Source organism: Polypterus senegalus, chromosome 17 (assembly GCF_016835505.1).
Source record: "Polypterus senegalus isolate Bchr_013 chromosome 17, ASM1683550v1, whole genome shotgun sequence".
NCBI classification, from domain to species: domain Eukaryota; kingdom Metazoa; phylum Chordata; class Cladistia; order Polypteriformes; family Polypteridae; genus Polypterus; species Polypterus senegalus.
Window position 1 is genome coordinate 23,031,288 of NC_053170.1, and position 16,532 is coordinate 23,047,819.

Here is a 16,532-nt window from a genome sequence, read left to right on the forward strand (position 1 = left end):
TATGAAAACATGTTATAATTTTTAATTGTGTTAAAATAAAACGTAAATCATAAAAGAACTGTATAACTTTACAAATCAATGGGACATTTACCTGTCCTGAAATGAAATTAAACCCAAGCCTGTCTACACCCACTTCACCCGGAAGCGCTGACGTTTTGTGTATTGTCCGGTAATCAGGTGAATCACCTGGAGGACTTTCTTATATATCTTCCGTGGTTGTTTATGTTGTTCACGGCATGTGTTCATAAAAGCTGCGATTGACTTTCAATATATATATATATGTTTAATTGCTGAATATCTTTATAGAATATTCGAATCCAGGTGAGTCAACATTTTTAAAAGCATTTGTTTTATCAACGTTTGCTTGTGAGGGGATTATTTAGAGTTGAATGTGGGTGCTCATTTGACTGAGAATGATGCGTTTTTCCCGTTTTCATTTGCTTAGATACACATACCTGACAACAACAGGTTACGTTTTAGAAGTTAGAAGTACGAACTGTAGAAATGCAGAAGTAACGAGCTTCTCGTTTTCATTGAAAATCGAAGGACCTGATCAGCGTGGGTAAAATCACCTGCTATATATTCCAAACGTTTGCTTAATTTTGCCGTTTACTAGTTTTAAAGCGTTGATATTGTTACTTATGCACACATTCCGAATGAATCTTCGTGGTTTCTCATGCGTATATTAAAAGTAAAACTGTGGTGCTTTAGATGGTCAATTCAAGAGATTATTTTCTTTTCCTTTCGATTGTTTGTTTATCACGTTGGTCTGGAACACAAGCCAGGACTCCGCGCTAGATGGGGCGCCAGTCCATCGCAGGCTCAAATTAGAACTCGGGTCACAGGTCAGTGTTGACGTGAAGGAAAAAACTGGACAAAAACCTTACGTAAAGAGTGTCCAGCCTGGGGTTTGAACCAAGGGCTCTGGTAATGTGGGGTAGTAGTGCGACCCTTGTGTTTTGTTTTTTTTTTTCGTTTTTTTTTAATATTTTTCTTTTAACGATTTGGGGCACTATTTCGCAACTTTAAATCTATATTACAATAGATATACAATGTTTGATTTAGTTATTTTTGGTTTTGCAATAGTAATAAGCACAATTGTACAAACCTTTTTATAACAGACATCCATTCTAAAGTTTTTATTATTTTAGTAGTGATATAACCATCTATCGAAAGAAACAGAAAATCGTACACGAGTATGATTTACATACATTTCCTAACTTGCCAAATGCCATTAACTTTACCTACTGTATTATATAATAATTATGTTGTCATTGCAGCTATTAAGGGGTTCAGGGATTGGAATGCATGGCAAGAAATAATAGTCTAAAAATACTGTACATGCTATATTTGTAAAGTTTGCATTTTAAATATATATTTAAGCATGATGGTTTGATTTATTTTTAGTTTGTGATTTATCATTTTTGTTCTGATTTCAATAGATGTGCAAAATTTAAATTCCTTAGAAATTGTTTTATTTCTGTTTTTATTTTCAATCATGAACACAAAAGATATACGGTAATTAGAATAATCTCGTGTCATGTTTAGGTACAAAATTTTAAAGTATAATTACAATTAAAAAACTAAAGTAAAAAAGACTCTCCCAGTATATACAATGTGAGATTTTTTTCATAAGTTTTAGATATATTTAGCTGTCGTACAGAATTTAAATCGAAAATAATTAGTCCTTAAATATATTTTAAAAATATATCTAAAGAAAACAATAATATATATTTATTGACTTACATACAAGTTCTATAGTTGTTGTCACTTCATTTTTTTTGATTTAATACTTTGTTTGGCGACCCGTCATTTCTACAAGGCGGCTGCATCCCTGTGAATTATTTCTGCCATGACGCTAACATCCATGGTACTTTCTTTCCAATTTCTTTGATATCCTGATGGAATCCTTAACCCTGCTTGTCACAAACCAGCCCAAGATTTTCAGGGAAATATTCTAAATGCAAATCCAAAAAATGAAGTTTGAGATTCCTGTTCTAACCCTTTTCTTAAACTTTAAGAAAGTTACCTAAAGACATAAGAATTACCACTTTGTTTGATACAAAAGCCACAGTTCCAGGTCATTCATCGTACTGTCAGATTGTGTGTCAGAAATCAGTTTTCTAATATCTGGTGTGGCAAAAATGCCCTCTTTCAATTTAGTTCTAGATACAATCACAAATCTTTGGCACAAATACATAAAACAGACTCCATCTTTTCATAGGGCTTTGACAATTACTTCATTAAACAAAACTTAATATGAAGGGTGATAGCAGCACTTTATCTGGATCCATCAAGCTAGACTGATGAGGTTTTTGGTACCAAAAGTTGGCATTTTCTGGCTGGCTACTTCTTCTGAACCCAAATGTCAATTTTTTTCCTCTGCTTTCCCACTGACAGAGAAAACATGGGGAATTGTGTGGACCCAGTAAAATACAAGAACTTTTAGGTCCCCACATATGAACTCATTTGTAGTTTATAACTGTTTTGCTTTAAACATAGATTTTAATATTAGAAAATAATAATAATAAACTAATTGACAGCTAAAAGAAATTTGAAAAAAAGTTACATGATTGAGAAAAATGGTTTTCATCATTCAATTCAGTTCAATGAAATAATATTTTTTAGTGTATAATTGAGTTATGATTAGAAATCTGCTCTATACGAAATAAAGCATTCTTTAATATGCACTAAATATTGTGCAGCTTGGGGTGAGGTATTGGTGGTCTCATAATTAGATCATGAATAGCCACGTTAGCTCCAGGTTTTCGTTCCAGCCTCTTTCTTAATTAGTATCCAGTTGCTGCTGCTAATAACCTCTTCTGTATTGATATTACTTGACTTTCTTTTTAGACGTGTGAAATCTACTGTTTATTTTTACTTTCACCAGCTACCAATTAGTACTTAGCTGGCCAAGACAAAAAAAGTGTGATGTTTACAGAAAAAGAACAATAAGAGTATTTGAAATGGTATGTATGTCAGGACAAGTGCACTGTTAGGTTCTAATGCAGGTGTGTCAGACTGAATTCTTGAAGGGCCATGATGAGGCAGTCTTTGATTCTCAATCCCTAATCTTCTGACAAATCAGTTAGACGTAACATACATTTCATACTGTAAAATGCAGTTCAATGTATTTTTTATAATTTAAAACCACTTGAAATTTGCACTGGGTAAAACTGAGTGAACAAATGTAACATGCCAATTTTGGGTCAGTTGGGTCCTTGAGAGAAAGGCCCTTAACCTGCAATTGCTTGGTACTGGATATAATGTTAATCTGCATCCAGCCTTGAAAGCAGGTCCTCCAATTTACAGGAAAAACTTGGGGGTTGGTGTCAGGATTGGCACTCCAGCAACTGTATTTATTTATTTTTTTTTAATGATACAGTATATATAAATCTTGCACTGTTTCAGTATGGTGCTGAGGTGTCACCCACTGCACTCAGGTCCCAATCCAGGTGGTGGGTGTGGCAATGTGCTATCAGCACATGCTCCCAACTCTCTCTCTCTCTCTCTCTCTCTCTCCTATCTTGACTAGTGATGAGATAGCCATTTGCTCAATATTGAATTTCCAGTCCAATTTAAAATTTAATGGGCCTGTGATGGGGCCATCTAATATTAAAATCTATATTTAAAGCAAAATTAGTTATAAACTACAATAAGTTCATATGCGAGTCCCAGAGGGGACTGAGCGGTCTCATGATCTGGAATCCCTATAGATTTTATTTTTTTCTCCAGCCTTCTGGAGTTTTTTTTTTTTTTTTTTTTATGTCCACCCTGGCCATCGGACCTTACTCTTATTCTATGCTAATTAATGTCGACTTATTTTATTTTCTGTGTCTGTCTTCTATTCTTCATTATGTAAAGCACTTTGAGCTACATTTTTTTTTATGAAAATGTGCTGTATAAATAAATGTTGTTGTGTTGGACAACCAATGAAATTCACACTGCTGATACAGAAAGAAAAGTGCTAGATTTTATATATCAATCCTTTTTTTTTTTTTTTTAAATTTAATCCCCACATACTTTTTTTTTCTTCATGTGCAAAAGAATGGGCAAATGTTTTCTGTTTCAGTTTTAGCCCCAGTATTTTTTTATCTTATCTGTTATCAATCATTTGTGCTGGATCACTACATGATGATTTTTGAACCACCTGACCCCTAGTTAGATTAGAGAATCTGTTTAATTCCATGGGTAAATTCAGAAGCATACAGAAACAAAAAAAACAAAAATAAGACTCACATGACTAATAGAGTGAATCAATTGATAAATAAAAGTAAAATGTATATTGTGCAGTGTGTTTCAAAATTAATTTAATGAGTACATCAGGAGAAAACATTGAATTGCCTGATAGCAGTGGGCAGAAAAGACCTCCAGAGGCACTTCTTAGCACACTACGGTGGAATATGCTCCAAGGGAGTGTTTCATGAAGGGGATGGAGGAGATTTAGGTCATTTTTCATGATGGCATCCAACTTTGCCACCATCCTCCTTTCCATAATACCTTCTAATGTGTCCAGGGTTCACCCTGTGAAAGAGCAGGCTTTCCTGTTAGGTTTGTATAAGTTGTGAAGGACAGCCGGGTCCCATGCCCGGCAGGGACGCCCCTGCTGCTTATGTTCTGGGGGAGCCTCCATGGGCAGCCCAATACCTCCCCCGGGACACTTGGTGGCAGCCTCCCTGGCTGACGGTGATTCCCCAACCGCCCGCAGGGCTCCATGGGAGATGGAGTCCTCCACAGCTTGGTTGGGGCCCGGGGTGGCCGCTAGGGGGGGCTGTCTGCTTCCCACAGCCCGGCTGGACGAGTCTTCAGCCCCACCCCGAAGTGCAATTAGGACTGGTTGGTTAATCACCTTGAACGCTTCCGGTTGGGCTATAAAAGGGCCCCGCCACCACCACTCGAGGAGCCAGAGTTGGGAGGAAGGAGACGAAGCTTGTCTGGGAGGAGTGGTGGAGTGAGGTGGAGAATTTTTTGTGTTTTGTGCTTTTGGGACTGTGTTTGGGCTGTGTAGCACGGGGAAGACGTGTCCCACAGCTGAAGAAAAATAAAGGCTTTGTGTTTATTATACATGCCTCTGTGTCCATCTGTGCCGGGTCAGTCGCCTATATAGCGCCTTTTGTTACAAAGTATTTACACTCCAAAACATGAAATTGACTAATAGCAACACACAAAATTTATTAATCATGCCAAATTTACAGAAAAACATTCTTTACCCTTTTATTTTCATCTGCACCTTTTTTCTGAGACATTTAAATTTCCATAACGGTTGAAAGGTGTTGCCAGTCACGTAGGAACTAATATTTCTTTCCACTCCAGAAAAACATTTTATTGAGGAAATTGCATGTGAAATGAATTGTAACATCACTTTTGCAGAGCTGTATTCAAAACTAAACTCGCAAATTTTGATATTTCATTAGTTTTAACTGCCTTTCATTAAGGATACATCATATGTCAGGCTCCTGCATGAAATATACTCTGCTACACAAATGTGTAATCTATGAATTTAAAATATTAACTGACTATGAAACCAATTTGTGCAAATATTGGCAGATCATCATTTAGATAATTTTTAGCAGTTCTATTGTGAAATCACGAAAATAGGTGAATGAGTTTCATTTTCTTGATCATGCTGTATTATGTTCACGGAGAGCAGTATGATCGTGCCTCACAGATCCTCTGTCCTGAATATGATAGCTATGGCCTATAGTTGTCTGTGTGGATTTCACATGTTCCTTCCATGCCTAAGTGGATTTTTCTCTAGTTCTAATTTTCTTCCATCCATCCTCAGAAATGTGCAGGTGAACTAGAGACTCTAAATCTTAAATGTGTGTGTATGCTTGCAACAGTTACTGAGTGAGTGGGCACTGCACCAGAGTGACATCCTATCTAGGCTTAGTTCAATAATTGTTCCTGTTGCTGCTGGGATAGATTCTGACCTCTTGTGACCCTTAATTGTATTAAGTAGGCTTTATTATGTTGATTGTGTTCTTTTGCCAGATTTGCTTTACTTTTCAAGTTACTGGCCAAAAATTTTGAAAATGAAAAAGGACAACAAACCTGACAACACAGCATTTACACAACAGAGACTGCCAGCATGGCAGCCCGTCCTGTCCGTGGGCATAGTTCTACCCCTCTTTTTCATCATTGGACTGGCCTTTATAGGGATTGGAATTGGACTTTTAATCACATCAAATAACATTCAAGAGTTTGAGGTATGATTTGATTTTTGCTTTCATTACTTTTTTTTTTTTTCTTCAACATTAAGTATGTTAGTTACATGTCTTTTATCATATGTAAGTGATTTTATTACTTCCTAAAAGGCAACTTGGTTTAGATTTATTTTAAGTATTTCATTAAGGAAACACTATGTTTTTGAATTTTGCATTGATTCTCATGTTTCTTTACTATACTAGCTGTGCTACCACTGTAAAATCCTCACGCTGTTCAGTGTGGTACTGAGGTGACACCCATTGCACAGCTGCATTCTGATCCCAATCTGGGTGGTTCGTCGTGTGGAGGATGCAGCAACACGCTAAAACCAGTGCATTCTGTGTGTGTGTGTGTGTGTGTGTGCTTTCTTCTAAGGCAGTTTCAAATCTAAGTAATCAATGTGAATCTTTGCATATTCAGTGTTAACACCCCATCTATTGGAATGTATTCTGTAATGCATGTAGTAATAAAGTGCATTGCTTTTTTCATAGCCAACAGATGACACATCAAACACATTTGTAGTAATAAAATGCATTAGTACAAATGTTTGTGATGCAACATCTGCTGGAATGACAAGTGCAGTTGTATGTATTTCTGTTATGTGCCATTTGGGATGGGTTTTGGGATTCGTAAAAGCCGTGTTAATGTTTGTGATGCTCTATCTCTTGGAATGACAGAGACATAGCAGCTGGACAAACAGTTATCCTTTCATTAAGGTAGATAGTAGAAAATTAATGTACTGTGTAAAATGTGTTTAATCATTGTGGAGAAATGGTCTTGGAGTTAATGCCTCTTGTTAGGCAGAAAACAATTTTAAATTCTGTATTTATACATAGCATGTCCTTTAGCAGCCTGCTACTGGTATGTTTTTTAGAATGGTAAAATTGAAAGTTTATTCTTGATATTGACAATGATCAAACATTTTGCATGAAATGAACAAATATTTTTACCACAGGAGGAATACACTGGGGTAGGAGATAATTCAAACTGTTACATTTGTGCAAACAATGCAACAGCTAATTGCAAGTGCACACTCAACTTCACAATAGCTCAACCCATTCAGGTAATTTTTGATTTTCTTTTCAGTGATTATTTTTTAAATGCAAGTAAAAATTCATATTTATTAAAAAATCTTGTTAAATGCTCGGAGCATAAGAATATAGGTGTTTGAACTGAACAAACAACTTTCTGCTTTATAATCTAATGGCTTGGCTATGTATGTACTGCCGCCTTTGCTTTATATCTCTGTTATGCAGTAGGCACATGTCCTCTGAAAAGTAAGTCATTTTATATTAAGCCTAATGCCATCCCCAAAGCATCTCTGCACACATCAAATCTGATGATGGTAGACAAAACACAGGAATGTTAGAAGAGAGGAAAATTTAAAGCGTTTAGCATATCCTTTAACGTTGGGTTTACTTGGATCAAATAGCTGTGAAAATACCACATAAACATTATCAAGTAAGAGTCTCTTCCAGAGCAGGAACAAGTCACTACAGGTGTGTTCAAGGATCAGTCACTGCGATTGTGTATAGGTGGCTTGGTTAAGAGCAGAGCTCCAAATGCTGGCTAGCATGATAGCACTCGTATGTTAAACCATTAAAATGCCATAGTTGACAGCAATGGAGTATTGTAGCTCACCTCTTATTGAGTGTACTTATTGCAACATCCATTCATCCACCAAATTATTTATCATGCCAGCATCGCAATGTACAGTATACACGTATACTTATTCACAGACCTCGGTTAGTCTGAATTGTAACTCTTTTTAGCTGTTGAATGAAACCAGTGTACCTGCCTTCTAGGAAAAAAACATAGATGTAGTGACTTACTCATGGTCAAACAAAAAGTAAATGCAGTCCAAGACCTTATACTGATAAGCCAAAGAGCCTTTTCAGTTATCTTGAACTGGAGGGGTTAAATGATCAATGGAAGTATTACACAAAGAAATAACTATTTTACAATTCAGTTACAGTCTAAGTATGTTTGTTTTTTTTTTTTTTGGCTTTGCTGAATGAAAACTTGCATGTTTTTAAAGCAGTATATATTTACTAAAAGTAATATGCAAAATAGTATATATTCATTACAAAATAAATCTGAGTTTAATATTTTTATGAAATGTATTTAATTGGTACTGGTTTTTACACATTTGTAAAATACTATTTTGTTTCAATTAGTGTTATGTAATTTCTGTTAACAATGAAGCTATAAACCATTTTAAAGTTTTATCTGAACAAATTCAAGAATTTATCTAGCATTTTTTTCTGGTTTTTTTTTTTTAGGGGTCTGTATTTATGTATTATGGATTAACCAACTATTATCAAAATCACCAGAAGTATTTAAGTTCTAGGGATGACCAACAGCTTGCTGGGGATATATACTACTTAAAGGTTGGTGATCATTCCATGTTTTACAATTTGTGGTCATATGTGTATTCTCAGTTGTTCTAATGTTAATACCATTAAATAATAAGAATAGAATATTTGCACAAGTGATATAATTGCATTATTTTTAATATAATTTAACTTATTTTGGTAAACTATTAACAATATCATCTTAAAAAACTTAGTGACCATCTGCCACTGAACATTGACGGCTTAACTGTGGAGGTCATCAATAGCACCAAATTCCTGGGTGTCCTCCTGGCAGAGGACCTCACCTGGTCCTACAACACCAGCTCTTAGCCAATAAAGCCCAGCAACGGCTCTATTTCCTACTTAGGCTGAGAAAAGCCCATCTTCCACCAGCTATTCTAACAACATTCTACAGAGGACCATAGAGAACATCTTGAGCAACTGCATCACTGTCTGGTTAGGAAATTGCACGGTCCGGGATCATAAAGCCCTACAACAGATAGTGAAGACAGCTGAAAAGGTGTCTCTCTTCCTTCCATCATGGACATTTACACCATATGCTGCATCCACAAAGCCATCAGCATTGTGAATAACCCAACACACCCTTCACACTCACTGTTTTACACTTCTGCCCATTGGAGCATTCAGGCCCTTGCCACCAGAATGTGTAACAGTTAGCCCCCCAAACCAAGCAGTCAGATTCCTGAACATTCATGGACTGATATGATATGTGTTCTGCTCTTCAGTGTTGCACATTTGACTCGTATGCACCTTGTTATATATTATGTGTCTTAATGTTACGTGTCGTGGATTCTTCGTTGTCCTGTGTTCTATGTAGCACCATGGTCCTGGAGGAACGTTGTTTCATTTCACTGTATGAAGTACTACTGTATATGGATGAAATAACAATAAATACTCTTGAATCTTGAATTACAAGTCATAATTTTTGTTTTGCACTGCAAGTCAGTATCTTTTTGAAAATAAGTTATAGTTTGAGGAATAATGTTGGAAATTGTGGACTAACATGCTTAAATGACTGTACTCCTTGAAGGCAATCTTGTTTCTTCCACTATTTTTTGTAAAATTCCCACGATCAGTCAATCCATTCGGTAATATGGGTGGTCTCCTAGGTCCCCTTCATCTGAGGAATGTCATTTATAAAATAAGAGGCACATGCTTTAGACCCCAAGGTGGGGACTTCCCCAGACATCAGAGTCTAATAATACTGACTTACCCACTATGTAAAATGAGGGGCAATGTCCATTAACCCCACTTAAGGCTCCAAATGGGCTTGGACCGGAACTGATGCTTTTCAACATTTTAGTGAAACATATTTTAACTAAAAGTAAATTTTTGTGTGTTTCTCTAAATTTTGTTTTGAAATATTTCTACTATACATTAAAGATTACTGTATAAAGTAAAATCCTTAGCAAAACTAATTGCACTACACACAAAAGCTTCATTTTTCAAGATACTGTATCTATTTTCTGCTTATGGTGCTACATGAAATTGCAACCATTTTGATTATAACTATAATGCCATCCCGACAATGTTAACCTTTCTGTATTCATACCTCTTTTTAATTTTGACAGAATCCTTCGCAGACATGTAAACCATACCAGACGGATGCAAGCAATATCCCTATAGCTCCTTGTGGATCGATTGCCAATAGCCTTTTTAATGGTAATTATAAATCCTATAGTATTATTTCATATGAGGTTGTTTTTGTAAATTTTTTTTTATTATTATTTTTGCAGCCAATGGTTTTAACATCAGTAATCTATAAGCCAAGCCTGATAATACCTTCATATCAATTTGTTTCTGTGTAAATCACTTCTGTTTTTTTTTTTTTTTTGGTCCGTTTGGTTACCTTTATCATTGATTTAATTGTCCAAATATGTACCCTTTTTTTTTTTTTTTAATTTTTTTTAGATGCTTTCGCTCTTTATTACAACAATCAAGGATTCTTAGAAGAAGTTAAATTGGATGGTAGTGCAATTGCCTGGTGGACCGATCACAATGTAAAATTCAGCAATCCATCGCAGACAGGCAGCACTCTGAAACAGATATTTGAAGGTACTTGTACATAAAGAAATAACTGAAATGATTATTGAAAAGTGGCTTTTTTGGCAAATGTTCCACTTATGGCTGACTTTCAAAATTGTCACATATATATTAATGCTGCGTTCCATTTACCTTGGATGTCAGAGGTGGGAATGATGTCACACCCAAGTTGACTGCGTTCCAGTAAAACATTCAGAAAACCAATATGAATGCCTTTTGTTGTGCTTGCTCTTTCCGAATAAATCGCCAGTTGATGATAACGCATTACTCAGTAATTTGTGCATCCAAACACCCCAACAACAGATCCAGATTGGGTGGTACTGTTTTGTTCAGCTGATTAAATGAGACACAAAAACTCAAGTGCTAATAAACCGTTTACTACTACACCTTTCACTAAAGTTCATGGTTTACATCTGCATTTTGGATAGAAGTCAGACAAACTTGGACTTGACAGACCAGGCCCAATTTTTTCGAGTAGGAAATTCTACTTGCGGGGGTGTTCCGTTGGAAATTTCAACTTCCCAGTTCAAATGGAATGCAGCATTATTCTATAAATAATAGAACTATTTCGGCTGTATGGTGCTAGAAGTGCTGTTTCACAGCTTCATAAGACTGGTTTCATAATGACCCCCTGGCCTCTGTCTATGTGGGTTTTTCTCTCCTGATGCTGTAGTTTCCATTCTACCTAATAAACACAGGTAGTAGTTTAACCCTGTGGCAACTCTAGACACTCCTGGTTGGTGTGTGTGTGAAACAGAGAGAGAGTGCCCTATATGCTTCCTGTTGTGCACCAGGTTCTGTGCCCTCTGTGCCCCACCAACCATGAAATGAATTAAGTGGTTTGAAAATAGTTGGATGGCTGTAATGGTACAATCTGGAGATATTTTTCATATATTTATATGAAGTGATTTGTGGCATTAATTTGTTAATGTTCCAAAGTAATTTTACATGTAAAGCACAAAACTATTTTATTTATTTTATTAGGAACTGTAAAGCCTATAAACTGGAGTAATCCTGTCTATAAACTTGATGTCAATAATCCAGACAATAATGGCTTCATTAATGAGGATTTTCTTGTGTGGATGAGAACTGCAGCGCTTCCAGATTTCAGAAAGCTCTATCGTCGAATTTCTGGAAATTATTCCAGTTTTATGCCATCTGGAAATTACACACTTGAAATAACCTACAGTATCCTTTTATGATTTCTTAGAAGTGATATGGATAATTTTACATTTCTGCTTTCTTTATTTTAGCACCAATACAGCCCTGCCCTGGATAAGTGTGTTAAGAAAATGGACGAATGGATAGTTTTAAGATACATAACCTTTGTGAACAAGGATACTATTTTATATCTGGTGTCTAGGTTAACCAGGAACAAAGTCTTTGAATGCAAATGGAAAAAAAAACATGAGGGTGGAGTAACAAGCCACTCAGTCTTTTTGCAACAGAGGATAGAGTAATGCAGCAAGCATATTTCATGCAATGCTTTTACACAATAAATGTGATGGTAATAGTAATAATGTATTCAATAGTGGAACCTCTAACAAGTTAAATAATTTGTTCAGCAGTGCACAGTGAGACCTCTGTTTGGTTTTGTGTCCAACATTTTTGCCTTTACTGTTTTTGTGGTGCCCAGGCTATCTGCATTTAAAATGAACTCCATTGCAGGTTAAATGATGCACCAAGAGTAAGTGGTGGCACTTGAATAAAAAACTCTGTGTTGGAGTTTAGCTTTCCATTCACTAGACCAATGCTTTATACTTGCACCTATTCTCTTCCAATGCATCAAAGGACAAAAACAATGTTGGAGCTTGTGCATGTAAATGTAATGTATATGTTCTCACACACACACACACAAACAGATAATTGACTAAATAAATGAAACTCCTGCATAAATTGTATTTATGGAGTCCTGGGTCACGGCAAGCCTCCAGAACAGCATTTATGACTTTTACGTATATTTTCAGTTAGTTGTAGAATCGATCTTTGGCATGCAACCAAATTTTTCATAATAAATTGCATTGTTTGGTGTTTTGTCGTTGGTGGGAAAGCATAAATGTTCTGTTGGGTTAACGTCTGGCAACAGAACAGGCATGGCCATATTTGGTTTTTCATTTTCACATATGTCGGACCATTTCATAATCACTCACACCCAGTGAATTAGTACCTTTGTCATTCAGAAAAAAATCACTTTCTTCTGGGTAGAAATGTTTTATAGCACTGAAAGAACACATTGAAAAATGCATTGGTGTTTGTTGTTCTCTGTCCTGCCCTGTAATTGGTAGAGTGGAGCTATAGCAGAGTCACAAAGACCTTTATGCTGTAGTGTTGGTGGAGGATCTATTGGGCATCGTTTTTTGATATGTGCCACAGTAAACTGCTCATAGAGAATCAGGTGAAGGATGATTCAACTTACCTGGTTTCTTTTCCAGCCACTGCTCCGTAAGCCAATGCTTATGTGATCTGCATGACTTTAACAGCAAAATAATATTTTTTGGTTTAATAAAGCAACCCCCAAACTTGGAGTGAGATTTAGAATTAAATTATCCTGAATCACATGCTACCTACCCAAACCCCCCTTTGTGAATATGAGCATAAACATTAATATGAATTGGACAATCAAGAAGCTGAGTAGTCTTTGTTAAGTAATCTTGTGCAAGAATTCTCTGTCAAGATTGCTGAGGTCTGGGCCTGAGTGCACCTTTTGACATTACCTTAAATATAATGAGCTGTTAATTGCTTAATAATTTCATTAGCCAGACTTGTATAGAGGCATCTGTTTTGAGTTTAATTTTGTAATTCTTATTTATACAAGAGTTTCCTTTATTTTGTCCATTATCTACATCTACTGTACATACAAAACATAAAACAGATTTTTTTTTCCAGTAGAGCAGAGTAGTGCCAAGTTGGGTAGCATGGCTTCCTTAAAAAATCTAGCTTCCTGAGCTCCTATCCTGCACCACTCAAAGAGGTGTTGGATAAATTACTGACCATAAATTGCCCTCTGTGGGTGTATATATAAGTGAGTACTTTGATGTATTAGCAATCCATCCATGTATGGTTCTGACAATGCATCTGATGCTGCTGGATTTGGCTCTTTCATCAGCCCTGTGTGGCCATGAACTGCATTAATCTGGTCTGAGTGTTATTTTTGTATTACAGTGGCTCCTGCACTAATGCACCAAATATAAAGCTCTTATTTCAGATGACTGCTTCTCTTTTGCACACTAATTTATGTATTTCCTTCTCTAAAATCATATGCATGAAAATGTATTTTAATACATGGTAAGAAATGTAGCCAGTTAAATACTTTATATTGTACCCAATCACTTGTCCATTGCTTTCCTTTTTAAATGTTGTATAGTTATCCTACTTTAATTTCTTATAGTTGTGTTTTACTACTTCTCACATTCAATTACACTTAGAATTTGAGTTAATTTTGTTATATTTTAAAACATTTTCCTTAACCGTTTTTTGCAGATTACCCAGTGAAGGACTTACCTGGTAAAAAGAAAGTTATTTTTAGCACAGTTTCATGGATGGGTGGAAAAAATCCATTTTTGGGAATTGCCTATCTTGCATTTGGGTCACTTTGTTTTGTCATGGGATTTATTCTACTTATTGTTTATGCAAAATATCAGAATGTCGAAGACAACGATGACTAAAATGCTGCTAATCTGTAGCAAAGTATCTTGGGTTAGGTCACTATTGGCTTTTTACAAACTGACATTGTTTATCTTATGTTGTTGACACTAGTTCAATTGGTAATCTATGCTATGTGATGCTGTACGGCAATACAGGGTGTCTGTTTTAAAACAAACTTTTCTGGTTTTATGTGAAGCTTTATCATCTTGATTTGTCTCTGAATTTGGGCTTGAGTTTTTTCTCCTTATAAACAGAAGTAAAACTTAACTGCTGTTTGCACTTTTTATACATATATAAGATGGCGAACTGTTGATGGAAGAAAGCTGCTACTGTATACACTTTTTGTACTTAATGTATTACTGCCTTACTAGGAGTGTTTTTGAGTACAGATAAATAATATATTACAAATCATGTAGGCACCTGTTTCAGTAGGTTAAGAAACGCATTGAAGGCTCACAGACATGGAGCTAATTAACAAATCATGTTTTAGCTGAAACAAACTTTACTTTCACAGTGTACAAAGAAATGTATAATTTGTCAAGCTAAGAAGTTTTGACCAAGGAAGAGGTGCCTTAAAAATGTTTTACATGGTCTTTTTAAAATACTTTGTTTTGTGTTTTGTTTTTGGTTTTTTTTTTTCATGCTATAGTACAAAAATAAATGGAGACTGCTGGATCTTGTACATAGTTATGATAGGTATGTTTTTAACACTGGATTATGTTGGGAATGCTTACAAGTTATAATTATATTAATACATTAATATTGTAAAAAGAACTTTGGGTTTTTTTTTAACATCTGATGTGTTTGGGAAATGATTTTAAAATAAAGATTGGTTAATTCCAAGTTTTTACTTGTATAACCCCTTTTTTATACTGTGCACTATTAGTGATTAGAGTGTAGCAGAGTTCCAGTGAAACAAGCTAATTGAGGCCTTGCTGTTGTAAATCAGTTAGGAGGCAACAAAATTCTTATTGGGACCAGCTGCTTGAGATGATTTATTTTTCTGCAGTGGGCATGGGGTGGAGACCTGCGTTCACATTCCAGTACCTCAGTTGGGAATCTCTCTCTCTCTCTCTATCTATCTATCTATATAAATGCCGCGGCCGCACATGATAAGCAAATAAAGGACATCATTGCTGGGGCAAGTGCTGACGGGGTAGTCGCGGCCGCGCACATAAAATCCGTTCCTGGGGAGACGCAACACATACTGCCCCGCGCATGTTTACTAACAAACTATCTACTAACATGCCACCAAACAAAATGAAACGTTAAGTAGGACAAAAGACACAGACACTCAAATTGAACATATCCTGGAAGAACGGTTGGCTCAGCAAGTAAACAACAAAAAGGCTGAAAGACAAAGAAAAATACGAGCAAATAGATCAATTGAAGAAAAATAAAATGAGCGTCAGAATATTAACCTTATTGATTTGGCTCCATCCTCTATTAATTTACCCTTTACCTTAAGAAGGTGACAATTTCCAGTTACATTAGCCTTTGCCATAACAATTAATAAAGCTCGAGGACAAACCTTAGAAAAAGCTGGAATTTACTTGCCAGAACCAGTATTCAGCCACGGTCAGTTATATGCTGCATTATCAAGAGTTAGAAGTTTTACAGATGTCGTTTTCAATGTTGTAGATGGTCCTGAACAAGGCAAACTGTTGCCAAACTCAGAGTATTTACAAAAAATGTTGTCTATAATGAAATTATATAGAAAAATTTCAAGAGGTAAAAAAATAAAAACTTTTTCCTAAATATCTTCTTCAGATATTGTGTATTACAGATTGTTACAAAGTTTTAAACTAAGGCAATATTAATTATACTTACTGTATTGTCATATACATTTCTATTTTATTTTTATTATTATTTTACTTTAGGCTTCTTGCAAAAATTTTTAACAAAAAAAAATAAAACAAACAGAATGAGGTCAAGGTCCCTTGTCATTTAATATAGACTGTTCCTACTAATGTTTATGCAATACTGTTCTAGCGCCTGTTATTGTAACAGGCTTAATGTCTAGTATATGTGTGTTGTGTGTGTGTGTGTGTGTGTATATATATATATATATATATATATATATATATATATTTATTGTCGTGGATGCCAGGGGCGATGACCCGGCCGGGATGCCTTGGAAGACCGGAAGTGGGCGTGCGGCTGTCTGGGACCACGTGGGGACTGCCTTCCTGGTTGCTTTGGGGGCCACGGGTACAGGGCATGGAAGCTCCACCCTGTAGGGGCCCGTGGTCACCGCCAGGA

General features: G+C 35.9%; 1 protein-coding gene across 1 annotated transcript; it reads left to right on the top strand.

Annotated features, from left to right (window-relative positions):
- Positions 1 to 124: 124 nt before the first annotated feature.
- tmem30b (transmembrane protein 30B) lies at positions 125 to 15,666 on the top strand. The gene is made up of 8 exons (XM_039740202.1): positions 125 to 321; positions 5,995 to 6,209; positions 7,163 to 7,270; positions 8,490 to 8,597; positions 10,154 to 10,244; positions 10,494 to 10,637; positions 11,610 to 11,813; positions 14,106 to 15,666. The coding sequence occupies exons 2-8, from the start codon at positions 6,036 to 6,038 to the stop codon at positions 14,288 to 14,290; spliced, it is 1,014 nt and encodes a 337-aa protein (XP_039596136.1). The 5' UTR covers positions 125 to 321; positions 5,995 to 6,035; the 3' UTR covers positions 14,291 to 15,666.
- The last annotated feature ends 866 nt before the right edge of the window (positions 15,667 to 16,532 follow it).

Bases quoted from the DNA above. Each gene is read 5' to 3' on its own strand.
- tmem30b (XM_039740202.1), top strand. From the start codon at position 6,036: ATGAAAAAGGACAACAAACCTGACAACACAGCATTTACACAACAGAGA. The intron at 10,245-10,493 runs GTAATTATAAAT...AATTTTTTTTAG, and splicing joins TGCCAATAGCCTTTTTAATG to ATGCTTTCGCTCTTTATTAC. The intron at 11,814-14,105 runs GTATCCTTTTAT...CGTTTTTTGCAG, and splicing joins CACACTTGAAATAACCTACA to ATTACCCAGTGAAGGACTTA.